General features: G+C 40.9%; 1 protein-coding gene across 1 annotated transcript in view; it reads left to right on the forward strand.

Moving 5' to 3' along the window:
• The first annotated feature begins 6,170 nt into the window (after positions 1–6,170).
• The window catches only part of snx33 (sorting nexin 33), a 47,145-nt gene continuing 28,027 nt past the window's right edge, over positions 6,171–25,288 (forward strand). Inside the window, exon 1 of the mRNA XM_029758456.1 lies at positions 6,171–8,874. Within this exon, the coding sequence (XP_029614316.1) occupies positions 7,452–8,874 (1,423 nt within the window). The 5' untranslated portion in view covers positions 6,171–7,451. The remainder of the gene's footprint in view (positions 8,875–25,288) is intronic.

The following is a 25,288-nucleotide window of genomic DNA, read 5'->3' on the forward strand; positions in this document are numbered from 1 at the left end:
ATGTAAAGAATCTAGCTAGCTAAATCATTTACAGCAAATGTAATGTACAATTTTGTAAGCTTTCCTTGCTGATATTTGCCATGCAATGCAACTGAAGTAACACAGCTAGCTAACTATTTTCTTGCTTATTGTGCAGTGGAGGATAAAAAAATACCTGTATGGCTATGGATATGGATATGTAGCTAGTTATGTAGCCGATATGCGTATGAATCCTAATATGCGTTTGGTATATGTACATATTAGTTCAGAACCTAGCTATGAACCTCAGCTATCATAGCCAGTTGTATCAACTTCAAAACAGTCTGAATTACATTAATGAAGCCTATGGATTGAGTAGAATATAATATAACTTTGTACCAAGGATGCAAGTCGTATACAAATGTAGTTATTACCATGCATGAGATCCCCCCCATTGTAGCCTGTACGTTTAATGTATTCACTGATCATGTACTCTACCTTGGCAAATAAAGGTGCAGTTCAGGTATGAATGTCTGTGAGATAATTTTTCAGTCATTACCAATACCAGGAGTATCAACTTCCAGTCTTTGAATGATGCTGTGTCTGCATGTATGTATTACAATTATACACTTTAACAGTGTTTACCAATCCTGGTCCTGGGGCATCAATGGTACACATTGTAACTATGCAATAGACTAGAAAATTGATTTAACTAGTTAAAGGCTTATTTGTAATTCATATATACAGAAATAGAATTTTAAAAAACAGTACACTACACTTCCTATGCCTCATGTAAATACTCTAAAACCGGTTCATCTCAATATCTAATTTCCTTCATCTGCATCAATCTGATAAACACAGTTTAGGTGTAGTATTTCATCAAATCAGACTTAATTTGCACCAGTAGAGAATGTGTAACGCTTTATTGAAAGAAGTTCATTATCCAAGTGTTATAAATACATAATACATGCATTATAAATATTATAATTGTAATATTATAAATATAAGTTGAATCTGTACTTCAGTGCACACCTGGTGTGCATTATAAAAACAGAGGAAGAAAGAGGAGGTGGAGAGGGAGGTGTAAAAGAAAGAAAGGGAAAGAGGTAAGAACAGAGGAGCAGGGAAGACAGCATATGATTGATGAATCACAGTGCTACACTAATATTCTCTCAGTTCATCACAAGTACATAATAATTTCTCTAATGTTGTCTCCTAACCAGCCTTGGGCTCCCAGTCGGCCCGAAGGTTATCTTTAGAGCGGGTGAGGTGGCGATGACGGGACCAGGGGTTGGCATTCTCTCTCACATCAAAACATACCTGCAGACGAGAGAAAGAGAGAGGGATAGCATGTTTAAGCCTTGTTTTTTTATTTTATTATAACACTGTCAGTCATCATAATCATCAGGAGGTGAAATGCAAAACTGACCTTGGATCATTAACTCTGGGACTACTACATGTAGCCAGTTCAGATGCGGGAGGGGTTCACCGACACAGCTGATTTAACCTAGAGGATTTAGGGAGAAGGGGGGAGAGGGGAGAGGGATGAAGTGAAGGTGAGAGACCGTTATTGAGAAAATAAGGTAGTTAACGAGGCAGTGTTCAAGAGGAATCTGTGTGTGTTGCCTCATTTGGTGTCCATACTATGTGGAGGCAGAGTACTTTATGCTGAAAAACATGCACAGACACACAAGGACAAACAATATAGCGTAGTTATAGAAATAATGTATTGTCTTACTATTCTCCATGGTTGGCCCTCTTGCCTATTCTTTAAAGGTGGGAGGAACCACAGTTATACACTTGAGTCTGCTTATTGCACAACACAATCCATCAATCATATTGATACATCTGTGTAGGTGTGGTAGTCTAATTGTTCTAATTTTTAAAATAGCCTGTTTTTGTACAGACATCACACCCTTACCTAAACAGCACCCTTACCTGAGAAGTAGAAATCAAAGGGAGATAAACTGGGAATTGAATAACTGCAGTTGACATAGCTAAGTAAATGGAAGAATACTCTTATTGCAATGTGGATGGCTCTTAAAAGAGCCTTTGGTTGTGCATAGTGTAGTCTATGGTGTTGCCAGGGAACAGCACCCTCTTTGAAGAAGTAGGAGGTGAAGATCTCCCTTACACAGATTGCCTTTCTGGCTGCGTTGTTGGTCCCCATCCTTGAAACATCCTGCAGAGCAGCAGACATCTCCCCTAGTACACGGCAGCAAGCTGCAGGTGCCCTCCTGAAGTTATGCAGGACACAGGTAGCCTTCAGACGCCTGAATTCCCCCAGGAGGCAGTCCCAGATGGCCCTGGTCATCCAACCTTGCAGTGTCCTACATGGTGCCCTACATGGTAACTGTAGGCAATCGTTTTGAAGGAATCTAGTTACAAGGTATCTGTAGGAATAATGTCATTGTTAGACTTTTACATCACCAGGTTATTGTGGATTACTAAAGTATAATATCCCTTATAACAAATCATGATAACATTGGATAGATAAATGCATGTGCACACACATGTGCATGCAACAATAGCAGGAGCATATCAAGGATAGCATCACAAATGAATACATAAATACAACTTGAAGCTTGATGATGAGTGGATCATTTGAATCAGCTGTGTAGTGCTAAGGAAAAAACAAAAATGTGCACCCCTTTGAGTCTCCAGGACCAGGACTGAGAACCACTCCTCTTAAATGGGATCTCTTCATTTGCAGACTGGCTTTCACAGCTCTCTGTATCTGAGGACTGAAAATCTCACAAGAAACAGACTTCAATATACTCAAATTAGACCGCACTGAATATTATGTTACTATTATCTCCGTCTTCACTTCTAGGGACTGGAACTACATTAAAGTACCTGCCCTATCCAGAATAGCCTACTCTCTCACTTTGACAGTTGGGGCTGCTATCCTTTCACCCTCCTCCATGGCTGTTAGCTAGCTACCTCTAAATGCATTTAGAGTTTTTTTTTTACAGTGAATAATACATCAAGATAGCTAGCTGATATGAAGTTAGATAGCTGGTGATATTTAATTAACTTAGCCAGCTACCTATACAGTATGTGAAGTTGACTAGATAGCTAGCTAGCTACGTTAGCAGCTCCTTTGAATTAGCCTGCACTGTAGCTAGTTAGCTAATAATACATTTTTTTTTTACATTTTCAAAATGTATTTACTTACTTGAATAGGTTCTCCTAGCATTTTGGACGATTGGAAACAGGGGAGCAAAGTTTGTTAGTCACCAGAGCGTTTTAGAGCATATTACTATTTACCTGCGAATAAATTCATGAAATGGAGAACGGATTAAACTATTTACCCATTTAATAGCCAGACCTTCATACAACCTTGCTATGCTGAATTCTTGATGCACAATCGAACTTGCTGCTATATGATGCCATATGCTGCCAACATGCCCACAAGTGAGCCACTCTGGGTGGCCTAGCAGCACGCGTGCTAGTGTACATGAGCCGTATTGTCAGGTGCGTCGTAAAAGCTACACCAAGGCGCAGCGGGTATCATGCTCATCTTCTTTATTTATTATAAGAGAACACTTAAACAAAATATAAACTAACGCCAAACAACAGTTCTGTAAGGACACAAGCACTATACGAAAAACAACCACCCACAAAAACACAGGAAAAAACAGGCTGCCTAAGTATGGCTTCCAATTAGAGACAACAAAAGACACCTGCCTCTGATTGGAAGCCATACCTGGCCACACATAGAAAAAGGAACATAGAAATGGAAAACTAGAACCAAAATCCCCTAGAACCAAAAACCCCAAAACACACAAAACAAACACCCCCCTGCCACGCCCTGACCAACTATAATGACAAATAACCCCTTTTACTGGTCAGGACGTTACACGTATATAGTGTACACGGGCATTAAATGTCAATAGCTGTACAGTACGGTGCAAAACAAATTCGTTAGGATTTTCATCCATCCTCACATTAAATGCTGACATTTCTGTCAACAACTTACACAAGCAAAGGTCATGTAGAGGAGTAGGAAACTAATCTTCATTGACATTTTAGTGTTTCAATCTCAAATATTGCAAATGGCAGTATCTTTCTCATAATCTTCATAGCCTATAGGCTACTCCACGATCACATCAACATCATCATCATCAATCATCATCATCAATCATCAATATCAAATGCCATTTTTATTGGCTTGGCCAAAGCTTTTGATACGGTAGACCATTCCATTCTTGTGGGTATTGGAGTATTGTTGTCTCTGAGGGATTTTTGGCCTGGTGTGCTATCTACCTCTCTCAAAGAGTGCAGTGTATAAAATCAGAAAATCTGCTGTGTCAGCCACTGCCTGTCACCAAGGGAGTACCCCAAGGCTCAATCCTAGGCCCAAATCTCTTCTCAACCTACTTGAACAACATAGCTCAGGCAGTAGGAAGCTCTCTCATCCATTTATATACAGATGATACAGTCATACTCAGTTGGCCCCTTCCCGGATTTTGTGTTAAATGCTCTACTACAAAGCTTTCTTAGTGTCCAACAAGCTTTCTCTACCCTTAACCTTGTTCTAAACACCTCCAAAACAAAGGTAATGTGGTTTGGTAAGAAGAATGCTCTTCTCCCCACAGGTGTGATTACTACCTCTGAGGGTTTAGAGCTTGAGGTAGTCACGAGCTGCAACAAATACAATACTCAAACTCAGACAGTTTTATCTCAATCTCCTCATTCAAAGACTTAATCATGGGCACTCTTACTGACAGTTGTGGCTGCTTTGCGTGATGTATTGTTGTCTCTACCTTCTTGCCCTTTGTGCTGTTGTCTGTGCTCAATAATGTTTGTACCATGTTGTGTTGCTACCATGCTGTTGTAATGTTGTGTTGCTACCATGCTGTGTTGTCATGTGCTTCTGCCTTGCTATGTTGTTGTTTTAGGTCTCTCTTACGTAGTGTTGTGTCTCTCTTGTTGTGATGTGTGTTTTTTCTTATATATATATATATTATTTTTTTCTTTTTAATCCCAGCCCCCGTCCCCACAGGAGGCCTTTGGCCTTTTGGTAGGCCGTCATTGTAAATAAGAACTTGTTCTTAACTGACTTGCCTTGTTAAATAAAGATTAAATAAATACAAAATAAAAAAATAGCCTATATGTAAATGTAGCATATGAAAAAAATTGACTTATGAGAAAAGCATATTAATTTCTTCATGTTGTTATGTTTATCATGCTGGGGGCAGTATAGAGCTGATTTCTTGCATTTCAGAGAATGGATAAAAGACCTCAATGAAGAAAAAAAAGTCCTCTTTTGTCACCTGTGTGAAGCTAGCCACAATAATGATTGTTCACGATAGTGGCGTTTGCGGTTCTCCTTCACAATAAAGGTTCCTCAATGAAAGTCATACAAACGGATACAAGTTGTGGAACCATACCATATTTGGACTAGAAAACCCGGAACAGGCTTGGAATGTGAATAATTGTGTTCTGTGGGTAACACTGAGTTGACTCATACCCCATTTATTCCACAATCCATAGATAAGGCTGTACAGTGCAATATGAAGGTTAATACACACAATAGGCTGGATAGGAAGGTGATTCCCCACAGTCAAAGTCCCACAATAAGAGCTACGACGCTAAAATTTGTGTAAACTCATCACAATTTTGTTCTATGGGTGTCACTGTGTCGACTAATACCCCATTTCATGGATCCCCTATCCAAAGGTGTGAAATACAGTGAGCTCCAAAAGTATTGGGACGGTGACACATTTTTTCTGTTTTGGCTTTGCACTCCAGCACTTTGGATTTGAAATGATACAATAATTGTACAAAAAGTGCTATAATTGCTAAATGGTTCACCCGATATGGATGAAGATACCCTCAAATTAAAGCTGACAGTCTACACTTTAACCTCTGAGTGATTGTATCATTTAAAATCCAAAGTGCTGGAGTAGAGAGCCAAAACAACAAAACATGTGTCACTGTCCAAATACTTTTGTAGCTCACTGTATTAAGTATGCCCCCAATGCAATTGAAGTTTAATACATCAGTGAGATTTCAACAGATTTTTGAATGTCAAATGAACTAATTATTGTCTTTTATTGAATTTATATAATAACATTATAACCTTGTTTAGCTTTATCTAGTCCAAATATGGCATGATTCCACTATTTGTATCTGTTTGCTTCACTTCCAATTGGGGACTTTTATTTTTTGCAGGCAAACCGTAAATCCCACTTGTGGCTAATCGTTATTGTGGTTAGCGTCACATATGTTTTATTGTCCATGCCTAGCGTCATGGAAATAGTTACTTTGTTACAGAACGTATAGGAATAACCTCTAAGAAGTAGTCTATGCTTTGCTTTAATCGCAGACCCTAATAATTTGCTAACAATGCTTCATCTTTTTTGTATTAAAGGAAACAGATCAAGATACACAAGAACCTGTTTAGCGGGGGAAATGGAGCAAGTCCAAGGAATGTCGATCAAGACCAGAATGCACTAGTCTGGGATATCATTACTCATCTCTCTCGGCGCTGAATGGTTTCTTCCACCCGGGGCACTTTGTCTTTGTGCTGGAAACAAAATATTTTGATAATGTTTGACCACGTCGGTGGGATGTACAGCAAGTCTGTGTTCGAGGACGTTATCACGCAAGGATAACAATCAAACTATTCTTCAGGATTACAACGAATAGACGAATGTTTGCAATTGCTTCTTGGTGAAAACGAGTTTTAGGATGAACCGGTGTGTCATTGCTGGTGTGATGCATGGACTGAGGAGTTACAAGTTGCGATAGCCCACAAGTTAAATTGCAGTTTCAAGTATCGAAGGTAAAGCTTGGATATCCTCAATAGAAACAAAGAAAACGTTTAGGCTAATGGGACATAAGGCTATCGATAGGAATATGGTATTGATGTAGTAGGCAGTGGATGCATGGCATGTGGTATTAAGCAATTTATCCAGTTTGGAATTGATATTTGCAGTAAGAATACCAAAGTAAATAGCCCATATTCCTTGTTAATTGTATGTGTACAGGAATGGATTCTCACAACCACTGAAAACCATTTGCAATTCGATGTTACTGCGTTTGTATGCAGTCCACAGGCCTACTAAAAAGATGGACAAGATTCTTGGCACAGTATAGAAAACAACCCCGGACACTTGTGTAATCGAGTCGTAGATATACGCAGCTTGATACTGCACTAGCTGTTTTTTTGGGAGTAAAACCAGATATAGCACTAAGGTTATTATCGTGTTATAGTGCATGAGCACAGATCAGTATTTATGCCATTTGACAGTTGTTGTGGCATTCCAGCACAATACCATTAGATTTACATAACTCTTTCACACCATTTCTTATTGATTCAAACAAGTGTTGGGTGACTACAGTTGAAATGAGCTGAAATAGTAGGGCTTTAGTTCAACAATTTAGACATCACCTATTTGCGTGTTAAAATGTTGTGCTCAAGGGTAGCAGCGTCACAATGATTTTAGGCAGCGTGTGCATATGATTTTCATCAGAGAGTCAAAATGTCGATGAAAGGCAAGGCACTCTACACTTTCCAAAGTGAAAACAAAGAGGAGATCAGCATACAGGAGAATGAGGAACTGGTTATCTTTGACGATAACTCTGTAGATGGATGGTTACAAGGGGAGAACAGTAAAGGACAGAGAGGTCTCTTCCCGGCCTCTTACGTGGAAGTAATCCGCCCTCGTTCCAACTCCAACCTGACAGACTGCTCCATAAGCCCGGTGGGTTCTCCAGGCAATGACTCCTCATATTTCCCCTCCGCCCCAAACACGCCCTTTCACATGCAACAAGGTTACTATGACGACGATGATGATGACTGGGATGATTGGGATGACAGTTCCACAGTGGTGGACGATGATGGCCGCAGTGGCGCAAATGGACATTCCCATCAGAGCCCCCACTCCAACAACCCCAATGTCCACTATCGAGCCAAACCTTACATGGAGAGGCAGGACAGCATCTCCAGCTCGCGGAAGGGCAGTATGGTGGGCAGGAACTTGAACCGATTCTCCAGCTTTGTCCGCTCAGGGGTGGAAGCTTTTGTGTTGGGCGATGTGCCCATGAACGCTAAGATAGCGGAGTCGTACACCATTGAGATGGGCCCCAAAGGGCCTCAATGGAAAGAAAGCCCCACACCTTTCTCTTGCTCCATCGAGGACCCTACCAAGCAGACCAAGTTCAAAGGCATCAAGACCTACATATCGTATCGAGTGACCCCAAGCCACAATGCGAGGCCTGTGTACCGGCGTTACAAGCACTTCGACTGGTTGTACAACCGTCTACTGCACAAGTTCACCGTCATCTCCGTGCCCCACCTGCCCGAGAAACAGGCAACAGGGCGCTTCGAAGAGGACTTCATCGAGAAGCGCAAGAGGCGGCTGATCCTCTGGATGGACCACATGACCAGCCACCCGGTCCTGTCGCAGTACGAGGGCTTTGAGCACTTCCTCATGTGCGCCGACGACAAGCAGTGGAAGCTGGGCAAACGGCGTGCAGAGAAGGACGAGATGATGGGCGCGAACTTCATGCTCACCTTCCAGATCCCAAATGAGCACCAGGACCTGCAGGATGTGGAGGAACGTGTGGACTCCTTCAAGTCCTTTGCCAAGAAAATGGATGACAGCGTCATGCAGCTTACGCATGTGACCTCAGAACTGGTGCGGAAGCACCTCGGAGGCTTCCGGAAGGAATTTCAGCGGCTGGGGAACGCCTTCCAGAACGTCAGTCAGGCGTTCATGCTGGACCCTCCCCACTGCTCGGACGCCCTCAACACCGCCATCTCCCACACGGGACGTACTTACGAGAACATTGGGGAAATGTTTGCGGAGCAACCTAAGTATGACCTCTTCCACATGCTGGACAAACTGTCACTCTACCAGGGCCTACTCGCCAACTTCCCGGACATTATTCATCTACAGAAAGGTAATGTACACTCCCCTTATCATGTGCTCATTAGTGTTAGACCTAGAGTCTAATAGCTTGTCCTAGAGATGAATCTTCAACTCATTGCATTGCGTCACATGGAAACAAAGCCTCAGTATCACTCTTGTGATAACTGTTATAACTAAGTTTGGCCCATATTGATATGTTATAAGTGATCATGCATTACCACAACAGCTGGCAAATCAATAGGGCAACACTTACGAAGCACTGACGGATAGCGGTCCAGAATCCTATAAACTAATTATTTCCGGTGGCCATACAACACATCTGTTGTTAATCACATTGACAGGAGGAAAAATGGAAAAGTGGAAAAAATGTGACACCGCTGTTAGAATCATTCAACGTTCATCGTTAAGATTTTGATTCCAAACGTACAGTGGTTCATTACTGGATGACATTCAGCCATCTTCTTACTCAGAAATCAAGGGTTCCTTGATTGATGGACGCTGACAGTTCTATCAAACATGTCTTTGAGCTCTACTCTGTCACTATGGTAAATGGAAAGAATTTAAGTACCCCCATGCCATTCCTTAGCTGCATGTAGAGGAACTTTCAACACTGTGTACAGTGGTACTAAAGTACTCAATCACACTGTACATTTTAAAGTCCACTGGGTTTTCAAATAATTGTGTAACATCCGCTACTTCCTCTCATTAAAAACACAAGTGCGGGGAAGGCTGGAAGAAAGTTCCATCACATCAACAGAGGAACAGCTATCTTGTAAGCATTCCATCTTTGATAGTATACATCCACTACCACCAGATACACCATTTTTAAAAAGATAAAACTGCTTTGAAGTTCCTTGCAATGTAGGGCTGGGCGATATTTTTCAAATGTTTGTCGGTATGATGATATTTGAGGGTATTTTATGTTTTTGAATAATAAAAGTTCTAAATTTGCTTTATGAGTTGTGCGTGACCCTAGGGTGGCAAGCCATACATTCTAAGTGATTTATATTGACCTTATATTCTTTGGCTACATTAAATGTTTTTTTTTCTCTTACTTCATGTAGATAACATTCATCTCTGATTTAGACGATACTGTTGCACAAACAACATGCTGATTTAGGCCATCACCAGCACTGGTATCAGGCGATATTAGCTAGCTATGTTTGCTCTCAGTAAATCAAGGATATTCAACTATATTCTTATGGGGGCCAGATATAAAAAGGGTTATTTACAGGGGGCCAGACATTTTCTACATGGGATTACTTTACCTAAGACCGGGTATAAAAAAAACAATGCACAAACACAATTATAATCTTATAAAGCACTTTTATTAAAATTAAATCGCTAAAAGTTCATTTTAAGGGCTTTAAGATTAGCATAATTCAGTGTATCAAATTGTTTAAATAATGGAACACATTTGTACTTATAACACAGTTGAACAGCATCACATTCATTTCCACTCTCTTGTCTGTTTTAAATACATAGCTTCATCATTTGTTTTATTTACACATAGGAAACCGTTTTATGCATGGCATATCTCAGTTGACCACCATCACATTCTGTTCTATGTTCTATTTCTTTATTATTTCATCATCTCTGTCTTGTTGTGTTGTCTTTTTACACATAGAAACCTTTTATGCATGGCATATCTCAGTTGACTATCTTTTGTGGAGAAGTTACTCTCTGTGGGGACTTAAACTCACCAAATCTTGTTGCAAAGTTAGATTTCAGTTTATCTAAAAACTCTGACATCACCAGAGTGATCTGTACTGAGGATGACTGAATATACAGTTGAAGTCGGAAGTTTTCATACACCTTAGCCAAATACATTTAAACTCAGTTTTTTTTTACAATTCCTGACATTTAATCCTAGTAAACATTCCCTGTTTTTGGTCAGTTAGGATCACCACTTTTATTTTATGAATGTGAAATGTCAGAATAATAGCCGAGAGAAGGATTTATTTCAGTTTTTATTTCTTTCATCACATTCCCAGTAGGTCAGAAGTTTACATACACTAAGTTGACCATGCGATTATGTTAGGTCAGCGCCTAGCCACAAAAAACCATACAGCCATTTTCCAAAGAAGGAGAGGTGTCACAAAAGTCAGAAATAGCATTAAAATGAATCACTAACCTTTGATGATCTTCATCTGGTGGCACTCCAAGGACTCCATGTTAGACAATAAATGTTTGTTTTGTTCGATAAAGTTAATCTTTATGTCCAAAACCGTCATTTGAAATTGGCGTGTTATGTTCAGAAATGCATTGTCTCAAACAAACATCCGGTGAAAATGCAGAGAGCCACATCAAATTACAGAAATACTCATCATAAACATTGATCTAAGATACAAGTGTTATACATACGATTCAAGATACACTTCTTGTTAATCCAGCTGCTGTGTCCGATTTAAAAAAGGCTTTACGGCTAAAGCACACCATGCGATTATGTTAGGTCAGCGCCTAGCCACAAAAACCATACAGCCATTTTCCAACCAAGGAGAGGTGTCACAAAAGTCAGAAATAGCATTAACCTCTCTAGGGTAGGTTGGGACGAAATCGTCCCGTGGCGCGTTATTCAAATACCTTAGAAATGCTATTACTTCAATTTCTCAAACATATGACTTTTTTACACCATTTTAAAGACAAGACTCTCGTTAATCTAACCACACTGTCTGATTTCAAAAAGGCTTTACAACGAAAGCAAAACATTAGATTATGTCAGCAGAGTACCCAGCCAGAAATAATCAGACACCCATTTTTCAAGCTAGCATATAATGTCACATAAACCCGAACCACAGCTAAATGCAGCACTAACCTTTGATGATCTTCATCAGATGACAATCCTAGGACATTATGTTATACAATACATGCATGTTTTGTTCAATCAAGTTCATATTTATATCAAAAAACTGCTTTTTACATTAGCATGTGACGTTCAGAACTTGCACACCCACCGCAAACTTCCGGTGAATTGACTAAATTACTCACGATAAACGTTTACAAAAAACATAACAATTATTTTAAGAATTATAGATACAGAACTCCTTTATGCAATCGCTATGTCTGATTTTAAAATAGCTTTTCGGTGAAAGCACATTTTGCAATATTCTGAGTAGATAGCCCAGCCATCACGGGCTAGCTATTTTGACACCCACCAAGTTTAGCCCTCACCAAAGTCAGATTTACTATAAGAAAAATTGGATTACCTTTGCTGTTCTTCGTCAGAATGCACTCCCAGGACTTCTACTTCAATAACAAATGTTGGTTTGGTTCAAAATAATCCATAGTTATGTTCAAATATCCTCTGTTTTGTTCGTGCGTTCAAGACACTATCCGAAGGGTAAAGAAGGGTGACGCGCCCGACGCGTTTCGTGACAAATAAATTCTAAATATTCCATTACCGTACTTCGAAGCATGTCAACCGCTGTTTAAAATCAATTTTTATGCCATTTTTCTCGTAAAAAAGCGATAATATTCCGACCGGGAAACCCTGTTTACGTTCAAAGACAGAGAAAATAAAAACATGGTGTCACCTCGTTCACGCGCCTCAGTCTCATTGTCCTCTGATAGACCACTTACCAAATGCGCTAATGTTTTTCAGCCAGGGGCTGCAAAGACATCATTCAGCTTTTTCCCGTCTTCTGAGAGCCTATGGGAGCCGTAGGAAGTGTCACGTTACAGCAGAGATCCTAAGTTTTCAATAAAGAGAGTGAAGAAGCCCAAGAAATTGTCAGACAGGCCACTTCCTGTAAGGAATCTTCTCAGGTTTTTGCCTGCCATATGAGTTCTGTTATACTCACAGACACCATTCAAACAGTTTTGGAAACTTTAGGGTGTTTTCTATCCAAAGCCAATAATTATATGCATATTCTAGTTTCTGGGCAGTAGTAATAACCAGATTAATTCTGGTACGTTTTTTATCCGGCCGTGTAAATACTGCCCCCTATCCCTAACAGGTTAAAATGAATCACTTACCTTTGATGATCTTCATCTGATGGCACTCCCAGGTCTTCATGTTAGACAATAAATGTTTGTTTTGTTCAATAAACTTAATCTTTATGTCCAAATGCCTCCTTTTTGTTCACGCGTTTAGTTTACTATTCCAAATGCACAAGGCGCGGGCGCTAAGTCCAGATGAAAAGTAAAAAAAATTCCATTACAGTTTGTAGAAACATGTCAAACGATGTATAGAATCAATCTTTAGGATGTTTTTATCATAAATCTTCAATAATATTCCAACCGGACAATTCCTTTGTCTTTAAAAATGAAAGGGAACGGAGCTCGTGCTCACGGCCGTGAGCGTGACTAAACTAAAGGCTTTCAGCCAGACCACTGGTTCCAACAGCTCTTATTCGCTCCCCTTTTACAATAGAAGCCCGAAACAAAGACTGTTGACATCTAGTGGAAGCCTTAGGAAGTGCAATCTGACCCCACAGACACTGGATATTCAATAGGCATTCACTTGAAAACTACAAACCTCAGAATTCCCACTTCCTGGTTGGATTTTTCTCAGGATTTCGCCTGCCATATGAGTTATGTTATACCCACAGACATTATTTTAACAGTTTTGGAAACTTTAGAGTGTTTTCTATCCAAATCTACTAATTATATGCATATTCTAGCTTCTGGGCCTGAGTAACAGGCAGTTTACTCTGGGCACGCTTTTCATCCAAACTTCCCAATGCTGCCCCCTATCCATAAAGAGTTGTTAATCGGATAAAGTTTATGATTGCCATTAAGCGCAAAGCATGCTCTGGTGTATCAGGCAGTGTAGTGATCTCATCTGCAGTGAATATCTGAATAGCCCTGACATACATTTATTAGCTAGTTAGCTAGCTAGCCAGCTAACTAGCGATGAGCATTAGGGGTGAACACGATTTATTCTGGCCACTACTTGCTAAAAAAAAGACAAACTAGCTGTTTGCAGACAGTAAGACAAACTAATAGTGTAATGATAGAATGCTTGTGGATTTATGTTAAGAAGCAGAGTTGAAAGCAGCATCATTGTCGTCAACATATTGTTGCATCTGCTGCATTGACCAAGCAGACTGAAGAGTGAATGGTTGGCAAGTGATCTCATGGTTGAGCAAGAACAACTTCGCTTCTTGAGTGACAGGGGGTGCGGCTTGTTGAGAGAGAAGGAGAGAGATGACTCAAGTAGCGTAGTAAACTATAGAAATGTACAGGTGTATCACATTTAATATTGATGGGGCAAATATATTGATACAGTTACATATTGGGATATTATTTTTGACGATATATCGAATCATTTTGACAATATTGCAATATACGTTTTGCGCTAGTTGACTGTACCTGCAGCAAAACTCCAGTATTTTTCCTTCGTAGCTTGTTCTGTTTTTTTTTAAATAGGGAGCCAATTCAGCACTTTTATTTCCATGACCGCTTTCTCATGACCACTTTCTCATGACCGCTTTCTCATGACCGCTTTCTCATGACCTGCTTTCTCATGACCGCTTTCTCATGACCGCTTTCTCATGACCGCTTTCTCATGACCGCTTTCTCATGACCGCTTTCTCATGACCGCTTTCTCATGACCACTGTCTCTTGTCCCTCGGCAGCAGACAAATGTGACCCGTTTCAGGAAGCTAGGCGTATGTCGCGGGTCACTACTTGACAGGAGAGCCGTTTGAACATAAACTTTTTTTTAATCAAAAGGTTCTCGAACATGTGAACTTTCATGTGCCTTAATAACAAACTTGTTATTAAATACGAATAAAATTGTTAAATTACGAGCCTAGTTGGTTTAGCCACAGAAAAAGGAAGCAACCTTCCTGCTAACCATGATTGGCTGAGATAATGAGTGGTCTGGACATGCCGAGATGAGTTTGGATTGGTCTGCCATATAGCACGCTTCTGTCGATTATTTACTAAATAGTCAAAATTGCTGGAGTGAAATGAAAAAAATAACTTGTTTCAAAAATGTTGAACCCCCCCATATGGTGTGTGCATATGTATTCACCCCTTTGCTATGAAGCCCCTAAATAAGATCTGGTGCAACCAATTACCTTCGGAAGTCACATAATTAGTTAAATAAAGTCCACCTGTGTGAAATCTAAGTGTCACATGATCTGTCACATGATCTCAGTATATATACATCTGTTCTGAATGGCCCCAGAGTTTGCAACACCACTAAGCAAAGGGCACCATCAAGCAAGCGGCACCATGAAAACCAATGAGCTCTCCAAACAGGTCAGGGACAAAGTGGTGGAGAAGTACAGATCAGGGTTTGGTTATAAAAAAAATATCAGAAACTTTGAACATCCCACAGAGCACCATTAAATCCATTCTTCAAAAATGGAAAGAACATGGCACCACAACAAACCTGCCAAGAGAGGGCCTTCCACCAAAACTCACGGACCAGGCCAGGAGGGCATTAATCAGAGAGGCAACAAAGAGACCAAAGATAACCCTGAAGCGGAGATTGGAGTATCTGTCCATAGGACCACTTTAAGCCATACACTCCACAGAGCTGGGCTTTACGGAAGAGTGGCCAGAAAAAAGCCATTGCTTAAAGAACAAAATAAGCAAACACGTTTGGTGTTTGCCAGAAGGCATGTGGGAGACTCCCCAAACATATGGGAAGGCACTCTGGTCAGATGAGACTAAAATTGAGCTTTTTGGCCATCAAAGATAACGCTATGTCTGGCACAAACCCAACACCTCTCATCACCCCGAGAACATACCCTCGTAAAACTGACCATCCTACCAATCCTTGACTTCAGCGATGTCATTTACAAAATAGCCTCCAATACCCTACTCAACAAGCTGGATGCAGTCTATCACAGTGCCATCCGTTTTGTCACCAAAGCCCCATATACTACCCACCACTGCAACCTGTATGCTCTCGTTGGCTGGCCTTCGCTTCATAATCGTCGCCAAACACATTGGCTCCAGGTCATCTACAAGACCCTGCTAGGTAATGTCCCCCCTTATCTCCGCTCACTGGTCACCATAGCAGCACCCACCCGTAGCACGCGCTCCAGCAGGTATATTTCTCTGGTCACCCCTAAAGCTAACTCCTCCTTTGGTCGTCTCTCCTTCCAGTTCTCTGCTGCCAATGACTGGAACGAACTACAAAAATCTCTGAAACTGTAAACACTTATCTCCCTCACTAGCTTTAAGCACCAGCTGTCAGAGCAGCTCACAGATCACTGCACCTGTACATAGCCCATCTATAATTTAGCCCAAACTACTACCTCTTCCCTACTGTATTTATTTATTTTATTTATTTTGCTCCTTTGCACCATATTATTTATATTTTAACTTTGAACTTTCTTCAAATAACAAATCTACCATTCCAGTGTTTTACTTGCTATATTGTATTTACTCTGCCACCATGGCCTTTTTTGCCTTTACCTCCCTTATCTCACATCATTTGCTCACATTGTATATAGTCTTATTTTTCTACTGTATCATTGATTGTATGTTGTTTTACTCCATGTGTAACTCTGTGTTTTTGTATGTTGTCAAACTGCTTTGCTTTATCTTGGCCAGGTCGCAATTGTAAATGAGAACTTGTTCTCAACTTGCCTACCTGGTTAAATAAAGGTACAAAAAACACCATCCCCACAGTGAAGCATGATGGTGGCAGCTTCATGCTGTGTGGATGTTTTTCATCAGTAGGGACTGGGAAACTGGTCAGAATTGAAGGAATGATGGATGGCGCTAAATACAGGGAAATTCTTGAGGGAAACCTGTTTCAGTCTTCCAGAGATTTGAGACTGGGACGGAGGTTCACCTTCCAGCAGGACAATGACCCTAAGCATAGTGCTAAAGCAACACTTGAGTGGTTTAAGGGGAAACATTTAAATGACTTGGAATGGCCTAGTCAAAACCCAGACCTCAATCTAATTGAGAATCTGTGGAGTGACTTAAAAATGTATGTTCACCAGCTGAACCTATCCAACTTGAAGGAGCTGTAGCAGTTTTGCCTTGAAGAATGGGCAAAAATCCCAGTGGCTAGATGTGCCAAGCTTATAGATACATACCCCAAGAGACTAGCAGTTGTAGTTGCTACAGAAGGTGGCTACAAAGTATTGAGGAGGGGTGAATAGTTATGCTTTTTTGTCTTATTTCTTGTTTGTTTCACAATAAAAAATATTTTGCACCTTCAAAGTGGTAGGCATGTTTGTAAATCAAATGATACAACCCCCCAAACAATACATTTTAATTCCAGGTTGTAAGGCAACGAAATAGGAAAAATGCCAAGGAGGGTGAATACTTTCGCAAGCCATTGTATGTCTAGGTAATCCTGTCTAACGCAGCTTTTAAAAAGAATGTATCGTGTAGTGAAACTGCGTAAATGTTGCTCTCCACTTTCTGGAGGACCAAGTTTTGAAATCAGTGAAATTTTAGTGTGATAGCTAAGGAGATCGAGAAAACACCTGTCTCCGGATTACATCTTCAAACTAAGGGCAACCATGGCATCTGACTGGAAACGCGTCCATCCATGAATGATGTATACGGGTAAAATAGTCTAGCTAGCTACATTTTCAGATATTACACGTTTCTACGTGGTTTCATTTCAAGTTAGTGTACTGTTAGCTAGCTTGCTAACGTTAGCTGGCTGGCTCGCTAGCTAACGTTACGTGTATGATCTTGTTATTCATATCTCGGAGCCATTTGCTTGGTTAGCTATAGCCTAATGTTAGCTAGCTAACATTGAACCTAGTTGGTTAGCTAGCTACCTGCAGATTCATGCAGGGCAGTACTGTCATGAGTTGGGATTATGGTTCATTGTTTACCTAGCTAGCTAGCAACATGTCTTAACAAAAGACTCCACTATGCAAGTAACCATTTCGGGTGAGTTCGCAAATTCAGTCTGGCCATCAGAGCACTCTCGTCTTAGTGTGCCAGAGCGCAGAATAACTGAATTTACGAACGCTCAACACCCGTAGAATATCAGGAAACGTTGGCAAAAAAGCGTAATTAAAATGTTGCCTGCAGCACAGTTACCAACAGTCACAGTCACCAACGCTCTGGATAACATGAAAACAGCCTAACCAGCTCTGCTAGGGCGAGTCAAATGGTTAGAATGGGGTGTTCTGTCTTTTGTGTCTGGAAGTAGAAAGCAAGCAAGCCAATGTTAGTCAGTTAACTTGGGTGCTTGACTACCGTTGTGAGGTCAGAACGGTCGGATCAACCCTACTCATCGGCCAGAGCGTCCAGTGTGCGCTCTGATCGCTCCGAGAGTGAAACGCTCTGAATTTACGAACAGACAATCTGACAGCACATTTGCAGTCACCAACACTCTGGATAACATAACAGCCTAACCAGCTCTGCTAGGGTGAGTTATGTTCAGTGAGCTGTTCTCTCATTTGTGTCTGGAAGTAGCTAGCAAGTTGGCTTGGGTGCTTGACTGCTGTTGTTGGTACAGAACGCTTGGATCAACCCTTAAAGAGATGGGTGGGGCTACAGCTTAAGAGGGTGTGAACGATGCTGAATGGGTGTAGACAAGAAGGGCTCTCCAGTAGTAGTACCAAAATATTCAAAGGCCATTTTCTCAAACGTTTATCAACTTTCAAAGCAGAATTACTTTCCCATTGTTCCTCAACTGTAGTGTATGATATACCATTTTGTCACTGAGTCTCTACTATTATCTAATGTAAAAAAACAACACAATTTCAATTTTTGATACGTAAGACCGATTGAGCCAGTCGGTCACAAATGGTAAGCAATATGTTTGGAACATTGAATCTTAATAAAATCACAGTATCGAATTTAAATTCGGAAGTATTCAGACCCCTTGACTTTTTCCACATTTTGTTACCTTACAGCCTTATTCTAAAACTGATTTAAATATTTTTTTCCCCTCATCAATCTACACACAAAACCCCATAATGACAAATCAAAAACAGGTTTTTAGACATTTTTACTGATTTATTCAAAATACAAATCATGTCCAATCAATTAAATTTACCACAGGTGGACTCCAATCAAGTTGTAGAAATATCTCAAGGATGATCAGTGGAAACAGGATGCACCTGAGCGCAATTTCGAACCCAAACCGGTCAGTTCATCAATACCAGTATATAGTTAAATACATTATAAACTGGGTGGTTCGAGAATGCTGCTTGGCTGTAAGCCGTGGTATATAAGAGCGTATACCACGTGTATGACAAAACATTTATTTTTACTGTTCTAATTACGTTTGTAACCAGTTTAGAATAGCATTAAGGCACCTTTGGGTTTGTAGTATATGGCCAATATAGTACGGCTAAGGGCTGTATCCATGCACTCTGCGTTGCGCCTAAGACCAGCCCTTAGCCGTGGTTTATAGATATATTTATTTCATTTATTTAATTTGGCAAGTCAGTTAAGATCAAATTCTTATTTACAATGACAGGCTACCAGGGGCAGACGGACAGATTTTTACCTTGTCAGCTCGGGGATTCGATCCAGCAACCTTTCGGTTACTGGCCCAACGCGCTAACCACGAGGCTACCTGCTGCCCCCTCGGGCTTTATTGCTTAAGTATACCGCCAAACCCTACAACACTATGTTTTATCTTAATTAATTTGTTTATTTTATTTACCTTCAAGTACTACTTTTCTGCAGTGTGGGTTTCATATGATGCTGTATCGTTGGTTATGTAGAACTTAGGCTACCCGTACGTGTTTCTACCCCCTAACTGCCAAAATTAAGGAAACACCAACATAAAGTGTCTTAATAGGGCGTTGGGACACCACGAGCCACGAGAACATATTTAATGTGCCTTGGCATAGTACAAGTGTCTGGAAATCAGTTGGAGGGATGCGACACCATTATTCCACAATTTGGTGTTTTGTTGATGGTCGTGGAAAACGCAGTCCTGGGCGCCGCTCCAGAATCACCCATAACATGCTGACCATACTGCTCGCGTCACATGCCAATCGGCATATGCTAATCGCCATATGCCAATCGCCATATAAAGTCCAAAGAAGAAAAACCCTGGAAGGAGGAGAGATGACTAGAAACGATTCGGTTGACAGTTTTATGTGTGGATTAATTGTCGGAGTAGATGACTTTGTGCATTTCAGGTAAAATAACAACTCAACGTTTATATCCCAGGACAAATTAGCTAGCAACAGCAAGCTAGCTAAGTAGGACAAATTAGCTAGCAACTGCAAGCTAGCTAGCTAAATTATCATAAATGTTTCATGCTTTTCGTCCTGTCCTCAAATTAATATAATTGGTTTGGGCTTGGTGTTCATTTGGGTTGAAATCTGGTTGCTTTTATAGTGCAAGCTCCAGCTAGCTAGCTGTATTGCATGGATTTAATAGACATTGCTAGCAGCCTAGCTCTGTAAGTCAAGGCAAAGGAATGTAATGGTCCAGGCAGAGAGTCTAGCAGCCAGGAGCTGTGATGACTGTGAATCTGCTTAGTCATCACAGCTCCTGGCTGCTAGAGTCTCTGCCTGGTCTCCTAGCAGTTAAAGGGATGGTACTAGCTTTAGACTACATTTCAAAGACAAAAGTAAGTAAAGGAATAATATATATTATCTATGAAATGACTCCAGGCATAAGTGACATAAGCTGTCACTTGGGGCCCGCGGTCGCTTGGGGCCCCAGGCCACTAAGGGACCCCCAACCCCAACCAAATATTATTATAATTATTTTTAGTAACTCAGTCGGGGTCTCAATTTACTGTTGAGATTTAGAATAGCAGAATACAGAAGGTCTTCTCACTTAGGGCTCCCAAACAAATCTTGCTTAGGGCCCCCAAAAGGCTAGAGCCAGCCCTGCTATGTTATGTCCCTTAATGGTACAGTGAGGTGTAAGAAATACAGCTTTTAGTGTTAATGCAAAAGGTAATATTCAATATGCCCTGCCCCATACAATGCGAAGGATCATTCATCTTCTTTGGATGCATTGAAAGGGTTGATACGCCTAGAACATGCTTAGGCACAGCTGATGCATTTGCTATGGCCTACAACTTCGACGTGTCTGTATCTGTCATAAGGGTGGTGCAGTATTTGAGCAAGACAGTCAAACGACCAGCATACCAAGGCCATACTTCAGTTCTCAAACAACCCACATCAGGTGATGGAAGGGGGAGGGACCTCCAGCACAGGAAGCCACGTTTCTCTTACTTGTGCAAGGTAAATAAGGGCGTTGCAATATTAAGCAAACAATAGCAAAGAAATCACATCTGCACCACACCCTTAATTGTACATCAATTGAAAGCCATTGAAAATGTCACAGAGATATAGCATTATGTTAGAGACCAATGGTCATATTGATTCAACTGCAAATATTGGAAATACAAATATAAGCCCACTCGTGAAAAATGTGGCTGACCATTGAATGACCTTGGCCCAATGACTTAAAAATGTAGTTCTAGCATAGTCAGTACAGTACATTTAATAATTCCACTTCCTCTCAGCTCAGTGTACTCTCATTACCTAGCTGAAGGCAAGGCACATAGACACATCATATCATTGTTGGTGATGTGGACTACAGGGAAAGGAGGACGCCCCCATTCTCATAGCGGGGCTGTAGTGGAGCAGGTTGAGAGCTTCAAGTTCCTTGGTGTCCACATCACCAACAAACTAACATGGTCCAAGCACACCAAGACAGTCGTGTAGAGGGCACGACTAAACCTGTTCCCTCTCAGGAGACTGAAAAGATTTGGCATGGGTCCTCAGATCCTCAAAAGCTTCTACAGCTGCCCAATCGAGAGCATCTTGGCTGGTTGCATCACTGCCTGGTACGGCAACTGCTCGGCCTCCGACCGCAAGGCACTACAGAGGGTAGTGCGTACGGCCCAGTACATCACTGGGGACAAAGCTTCCTGCCATCCAGGACCTCTATACCAGGCAGTGTCAGAGGAAGGCCCTACAAATTGTCAAAGACTCCAGCCACCCTAGTCATAGACTGTTCTCTCTGCTACTGCATAGCAAGCGGTACCGGAGCGCCAAGTCTAGGTCCAAGAGGCTTCTGAACAGCTTCTACCCCCAAGCCATAAGACTCATGAACATCTAATCAAATGGCTATCCAGACTATTTGCCTTGCCCCACCCCCCCCTTTTTACACCGCTGCTACTCTGTGTTGTTATCATCTATGCATTGTCACTTTAATAACTCTACCTACATGTACAGTATATATTACTTCGACTAACCGGTGCCCCCACACATTGACTCTGTACCGGTACCCCCCTGTATATAGTCTCGCTATTGTTATTTTACTGCTGCTGTTTAATTACTTGTTACTTTTATTTCTTATTCTTATTTGTATTTTTTTTCACTTCTTATGGCTCAAATCCCGTTAACGGGATCGATTTGACAACATCCGGTGAAATGGCAGAGCGCCAAATTCAAATTAAATTACTATAAATATTAAACTTTCATGAAATCACACATGCAATACACCAAATTAAAGCTACACTTGTTGTTAATCCAGCCAACATGTCAGATTTCAAAAAGGCTTTACGTCGAAAGCAAACCATGCGATTATCTGAGGATAGCACCCCACCAAACAAACACAGACAATCATAATTCAACCCGCCAGGCGCGACAAGAAACTCAGAAATAAAGCTATAATTCATGTCTTACCTTTGACGAGCTTCTTCTGTTGGCACTCCAATATGTCCCATAAACATCACAAATGGTCCTTTTGTTCGATTAATTCCGTCGTTATATATCCAAAATGTCCATTTATTTGGCGCGTTTGATCCAGAAAAACGCCGGTTCCAACTCGCGCAACATGACTACAAAATATCTCATAAATTACCTGTAATCTTTGTCCAAACATTTCAAACAACTTTCCTAATACAACTTTAGGTATTTTTTAACGTAAATAATCAATAAAATTTAAGACGGGATAAATGGTGTTCAATACCGGAGGAAAACAAAGTGGAGCGTGCTTTCAGGTCACGCGCCTCAACCACAACAGTACACTTCACTCGACCCTCGTTCTGGACAGGGCTACTAATTCATTACACAAAGGAATAACATCAACCAATTTCTGAAGACTGTTGACATCCAGTGGAAGCAATAGGAACTGCAAGCAACTGCCTAAGAATTCTAGATTCCCCATGAAAGACCATTGAAAAGAGTTTGACCTAAAAAAAAAAATTTCCTGGATGGTTTGTCCTTGGGGTTTCGCCTGCCAAATAAGTTCTGTTATACTCACAGACATCATTCAAACAGTTTTAGAAACCTCAGAGTGTTTTCCATCCAAATCCACTAATAACATGCATATCCTAGCGTCTGGGCCTGAGTAGCAGGCAGTTTACTTTGGGCACGCTTTTCATCCGGACGTGAAAATACCGCCCCCTTAAAGTGCACTGTTGGTTAGGGGCTTGTAAGTAAGCATTTCACTGTAAGGTCTACTACACCTGTTGTATTTGGCACATGTGACCAATAACATTTTATTTTATTAGATATCTAAGAATATATATTCCCAAAATATATTTGAGGGTTACGTCACATTTTGAATCAATAACTATAGACATATTTTCTTTACCAACATGGAGTGTTGAGTTTACTGTTGCAGACTTGACGGGCAGTTGAAGCATCCCAGCTTAGCCCGAGAGCTTTCCTCGAAGTCACTTGTGTTCCTCTGAATTGGATCCAGCTGTGACAACATACCAAACACACACAAAACCTGGGTTCAACTCTTCCTCTAAAGTTCACATCCTATCCTCTCATCACAGCTCTCTCCTGCCCACTCCCTAACATAGAGTAATGAACACTGCTTGAACTGTGATATTAGTAGATGACTGGATGTGTGAACTCATGAAATATCACTGCATACTCGGTCGGGTGTGGTGTGAGCTACATATGGCATTGATAACGCATGGCTGGGTAGGAAAGGCTAGAGAGGGTCTAGGTATAAATCAAATAGCTAGCTGTTTTTCAGGGTGTTTGCCAGATTTCTCTCTTTCTCTACAGTGTATTCGGAAAGTATTCAGACCCTTTCCCTTTTTCTACATTTTGTTACGTTACAACCTTATTCTAAAATGGATTAAATAGTTTTTTTCTCTCGTCAATCTACACACAATACCCCATAATGACAAAGCAAAAACAGGTTTTTAGAAATGTATGTACATTTATTAAAAATGAAACATCACATTTACATAAGTATTCAGACCATTTACTCAGTACTTTGTTGAAGAACCTTTGGCAGCAATTACAGCCTCAAGTCTTCTTGGGTATGATGCTAAGCTTGGCACACCTGTATTTGTGGAGTTTCTCCCATTCTTCTCTGCAGATCCTCTCAAGCTCTGTCAGGTTGGATGGGGAGTGTGGCTGCACAGCTATTTTCAGGTCTCTCCAGAGATGTTCGATCGGGTTCAAGTCCGGGCTCTGGCTGGGCCACTCAAGGACATTCAGCCACTTGTCCCGAAGCCACTCCTGCGTTATCTTGGCTGTGTGCTTAGGGTTGTTGTCCTGTTGGAAGGTGAACCTTTGCCCCAGTCTGTGGTCCTGAGTGCTCTGGAGTAGGTTTTCATCAAGGATCTCTCTGTACTTTGCTCCGTTCCTCTTTCTCTCGATCCTGACTAGTCTCCCAGTCCCAGCATGATGCTGCCACCACCATGCTTCACCATAGGGATCGTGCCAGGTTTCCTCCAGACGTGACGTCACGCTTGGCATTCAGGCCAAAGAGTTCAATATTGGTTTCATCAGACCAGAGAATCTTGTTTCTCATGGTTTAAAACCTCTTACATCTAGATGTTCCGCTAGCGGAACACCGCTCCAATATCCAATGATAGGGCGTGGCGCAAATTACAAATTCCTCAAAAATCCAAAAACTTCAATTTTTCAAACATATGACTATTTTACACCATTTTAAAGACAAGACTCCCCTTTATCTAACCACATTGTCCGATTTCAAAAATGCTTTACAACGAAAGCAAAACATTAGATTATGTCAGGAGAGTACCCAGCCAGAAATAATCAGACACCCATTTTTCAAGCTAGCATATAATGTCACAAAAACCAAAACCACAGCTAAATGCAGCACTAACCTTTGATGATCTTCATCAGATGACACTCCTAGGACATTATGTTATACAATACATGCATGTTTTGTTCAATCAAGTTCATATTTATATCAAAAACCAGCTTTTTACATTAGCATGTGACGTTCAGAACTAGCATACCCCCCGCAAACTTCAGGTGAATTTACTAAGTTACTCACGATAAACGTTCACAAAAAAACATAACAATTATTTCAAGAATTATAGATACAGAACTCCTCTATGCAATCGCTATGTCCGATTTTAAAATAGCTTTTCGGTGAAAGCACATTTTGCAATATTCTCAGTAGATAGCCCAGCCATCACGGCTAGCTATTTAGACACCCACCAAGTTTAGCACTCACCAAAGTCAGATTTACTATAAGAAAAATGTTATTACCTTTGCTGTTCTTCGTCAGAATGCACTCCCAGGACTTCTACTTCAATAACAAATGTTGGTTTGGTCCCAAACAATCCATAGTTA

This window comes from Salmo trutta, chromosome 7 (genome assembly GCF_901001165.1).
Source record: "Salmo trutta chromosome 7, fSalTru1.1, whole genome shotgun sequence".
In the NCBI taxonomy this organism is placed as follows: domain Eukaryota; kingdom Metazoa; phylum Chordata; class Actinopteri; order Salmoniformes; family Salmonidae; genus Salmo; species Salmo trutta.